The 4,231-nt window shown below is 28.4% G+C and overlaps 1 protein-coding gene across 1 annotated transcript; it reads left to right on the top strand.

The window, feature by feature from the left end:
• Nucleotides 1–870: 870 nt before the first annotated feature.
• Nucleotides 871–2,587, top strand: LOC145137968 (uncharacterized). Its single transcript, XM_079072109.1, has 6 exons — nt 871–981; nt 1,570–1,646; nt 1,719–1,814; nt 1,932–2,035; nt 2,121–2,257; nt 2,339–2,587. The coding sequence occupies exons 2-6, from the start codon at nt 1,587–1,589 to the stop codon at nt 2,419–2,421; spliced, it is 480 nt and encodes a 159-aa protein (XP_078928235.1). The 5' UTR covers nt 871–981; nt 1,570–1,586; the 3' UTR covers nt 2,422–2,587.
• Nucleotides 2,588–4,231: the final 1,644 nt, after the last annotated feature.

The following is a 4,231-nucleotide window of genomic DNA, read 5'->3' on the forward strand; positions in this document are numbered from 1 at the left end:
TGTATACATTTTATAAAATGTATACAAACACGATTTTATAAAATATATACAAGCACGTATTATATAAAAAATTATTCAAATACGTTTTAAAAAGATGTATACAAACACGATTTTATAAAATGTATACAAACACGTATTATATAAAAAATTATTCAAACACGTTTTTTATAAAAAAAAAATATAAACAAACACGATTTTATAAAAAAATATAGATACACACCTATTTGTGTTCATATATATATATATATATATATAGGTGATAGGCGTTTGTATACATATTTTTTGTAAAATACATTTCTGTATACATTTTTTTATAAAAACGGATTTGTATATATTTATATACTTAATAAATATATATTTTTATAACTAGATATTTCATATACAAAAAAATTTTAAATTTTTTTTTATGTAGAAATTATAAGATTTTTATGTGAAAATACGTTTTTTTTTGTATAAACATGATTTTATAAAGAAAAAACATATTTGAAACATTTTTTGAGAAAAAAAAGTTGTAAAAAAATTTAAAGTTAGGATGAATTCATAATAAAATTGTAAAATTTGGGCAAAAATGGTAAATTTTGGACCAAATTTGTAACAAAAATTAAAATCTGGGCCAAAAGTATAAATTTTGGACCAAATTTGTAATAAATTTTGAAATTTGGGCAAAAAATGTAATTTTTGAAAGTTGGATGACCTGTTGACCGGGTCAAATGGTTAAATTGAATACGATTACCGGTATTTAGGACTTAATTAAATAAAAAAAAATATATAGGAAGTAAATCGAATATAAGACCAATTTGTAGGGACTTTATTGCAGGAAGGACCAACTTTGCAGTTTACGCATATAAAAAAGAAAATATAAAATAAAAAGCTTCAAGTGTGGTGGCCGGTGGGTTCCTTCACTATCGCCTCCCTTGAATTTCATCATCTTTCTCGGCCTCTCACTCATCTGCACTAGTCTTTCCGCCTCTCAAGTTTCAGGTAAGTATAACCCAATTCATGTTTTTCTAAATTGTTTGATCTAATTCTTGTGATGTGTATGTTATTGTATATACCCTAAACTATCTAACCTAAGTTTTGGGGTTAATTTAGTTTTATATTATATGTGGTTTTTTACTTTGTGAAATCTAGCCAAGCAATGGTTATCGTTCTATTGTTTTGTCTGAACATATGACAAAACCTTGAATTAATTTGATGACTATAATGCCAAAAACAAAGGGGAAAAGACCTTGAACTCATTTGATGACTAAAAATGGCAGTCTAATTTCAAATGCGAACCTGTTACACTGCTCTTATATTGACCTCAAATCCTTTTTAAGCTATGGAATCAAGTTTGAACATAGCCTAAAACCGTTGAGTGAAACTCCAGCTCAAAAGCCGTGTCAGTTTGCTTACAACCTTAAACCAGACTGCTTGCTATTCAGTTCATAAATATATTTGACCCAAGCATAATAATGAAGATATTAGAAGAATTTTGGGCATGCTTTTATGGTGAAATTGTTGACTTGCTAATAGAAACTTGTAAATAAGTTTTTATTTCAGTAGTAACTTGTTGAATGTTGATTTCAGACTAGCAATAGCACACAATGGGATGGAAAGCAGCTCAGAAGCTCATACATCACTGGAAGATTTTGAGAGGAGATAATGTATAAGAATTAAGAAAACTTGCTTTTTTGCTCATGTGTAAGTGTAAATGATTATTCTTTATTGCATTTCAGGTAATGATTATTAGGGGCAAAGATAGAGGGGAAAGTGGAACAGTTAAACGTGTGATTCGCTCCCAGAATCGTGTTATTGTTGAGGGAAAGAACTTGGTAAATAGTCTCCCAAATCCAATCCCAGTTTCTTTTATCTTTGCTAATAATGATTAATGCATAAATATTAGATATTACATAACCAAACCTTCAATCTGAATTTGGTGTTATTTGCAGGTAAAGAAGCATATAAAGCAAGGGCAAGGGCACGAAGGTGGGATTTTTACTGTAGAAGCTCCTCTACATGTCTCAAATGTTCAAATTGTCGATCCCATGACAAAGTACAAATACTTGCATATTTTTTATTCCATTTAACCCTTATATAAGATGATGATGATGATGATGATGATATATTTTAAATTGTAGGCAGCCATGTAAGGTTGGGATAAGGTATCAAGAAGATGGTAGTAAAGTAAGAGTTTCAAGAGGCATAGGGGCATCAGGGTCAATCATCCCTCGTCCTGAAATTTTGAAAATTAGAGCTACTCCACGCCCAACAATCGGTAATATCTCATTTATTTTGTTTATGTCATAAATCACAATAGCATTTCTTAGAATTTTTCTCATTGTGTTTTTAACAACAGCTGGTCCAAAGGATACTCCTATGGAACTGGTGGTGGAGAAGACGTATGATGCTAAAACCGGGAAGGGCATGCCGGATCTTTAATCACCTCTCACCTTTTTTTTTTTTTTTTATTTATTTATTATAAGATGCCATTTTTGGGCTTTTGTTGGTTAACCAATAAATTCTCTTTGAAGATTCGAGTTCATGGGTTATAGAATGACATCATATATTCATATTTTGCGAGAAATAGAAATTTTATTTTTTAAAATTTTAAGGTTTGGAGACTGTACATGTCCGAATGTGGTATGTGTTTGGGTGAAGTTGTTCCATTGGTGTAAAATCCCTTACCAGGCTTCTCCAAACTATACGTTACAGGTCATAATGGTGTATTTGGAAGGCGAAAAATAATCATGTCTCCAACCGAAGACACTCCTCCCCCTCTTTTATCTTGGATTATATTGTTTCTTTAGTGTTTATATGGTTTAATATGTAGGCATTTGATAAAATTATGATTTTATATGATACAATATAAATTTGAACGTTCTATATGTGTAGTTCTATATGTGTAGTTCTATATGTGTAGACATTTGATAAAATTATGATTTTATATGATACAATATAATTTGAATAGAGTGAAAAAAACACAATCAATCATAGAAATGACATTGTTATACCATAAATTAAAACATACATAAACACAACTCACTAAATTACAAATTAAATGATGAATGGAGTGCGATTTACTTTAAATTAAAAAAATATATATAAAAAATTAAAATATACAAATTGTTTAAAAAATTCTCTATACACAATATTGAAAGGTTTGTTTATAAGTCTACCATCCTTATCTAAAAGGAACAGTTTTAATCATTATCTATTTTAAAATGTAGTTAAGACAACATATGTAAAAACAAAATCTTTGATAGTTACTTGCATGAAAGTCACCAGGTACCACTAATATGTATTTATGATGAATAAATGTGTGAACTTAATGTACGTCTAATTAGTTATTTACTAAATTTATGTAGGACTCACACCGAAAGATATATGAATAAGCGATTGTATATATGTCGTAAATTGTAGTTATTAACTAATTTTATGTAGGACTTGCACCGAAATATACATGATTAAGTGATTGTGTAAATGTCGTATATCGTAGATTTTTTGTTTATGAAATTAGTTACAACATAATGTTTTTTGGTTTTAGTATTGCTAAATATGACATTTATAAAACAACTAAAAAAACCGTATGAAAGATACATGAATAAGCCATTAATAAGCGATTGTGTATATGCCATAAATTGCAGATTTTTTGTTTAAGAAATTAATTACAACATAATATTTTTTGGTTTTAGTATTGCTAAATATGACACTTATAAAACAACTAAAAAAACCATATTAGTTGCCAACGACTATATAATTTATTAACTTTTAATAATTAATTGTTTAAAGTTTTAACTATTATCGGAAAACAACACGTTACTAATGAATCATATAAATTTTCTGAATTAAAATTTATATTTACAAAAAAAAAAAATTATGATTCAAATTAAAATAATATCAATTTACGTTTACAAAGTGAATTAAAGATAAAACAAATTCTAATTAGATTACCATGTGTGTTAAAACTACACGGGCTAATAAGTATCTTTAATTACATCGATGGAAAAAATCCATTATACATTCTGATTTTTTAACAGACAAAAAGAGGGATACTTGTAAGAAGATCGATCTGCGTTCAAATCCTTGGGAAGAAAAAATCGTGCACAGTGGCTGCGTGGTCGTCTAAATTTTTGGTATTACGTGGAGGCACTATTCGGATATGTTGTAAAATACGACGGATCCAAATTGACTTAAATAATATTAGCTCAATGTAGAATAGGATCAAAAATTATCAAAGCGTAATAATCAC

This window comes from Lactuca virosa, chromosome 9, assembly GCF_052849685.1.
Source record: "Lactuca virosa cultivar CGN04683 chromosome 9, Lactuca_virosa_CGN04683_v6, whole genome shotgun sequence".
In the NCBI taxonomy this organism is placed as follows: Eukaryota; Viridiplantae; Streptophyta; class Magnoliopsida; order Asterales; family Asteraceae; genus Lactuca; species Lactuca virosa.

What these genes read in the sequence shown, in the direction of transcription:
- LOC145137968 (XM_079072109.1), top strand. Translation starts at nt 1,587, where the DNA reads ATGGGATGGAAAGCAGCTCAGAAGCTCATACATCACTGGAAGATTTTG. An exon ending in ATTGTCGATCCCATGACAAA is followed by an intron (nt 2,036 to 2,120) that starts GTACAAATACTT and finishes TTTAAATTGTAG; the next exon opens with GCAGCCATGTAAGGTTGGGA. An exon ending in TACTCCACGCCCAACAATCG is followed by an intron (nt 2,258 to 2,338) that starts GTAATATCTCAT and finishes TTTTAACAACAG; the next exon opens with CTGGTCCAAAGGATACTCCT.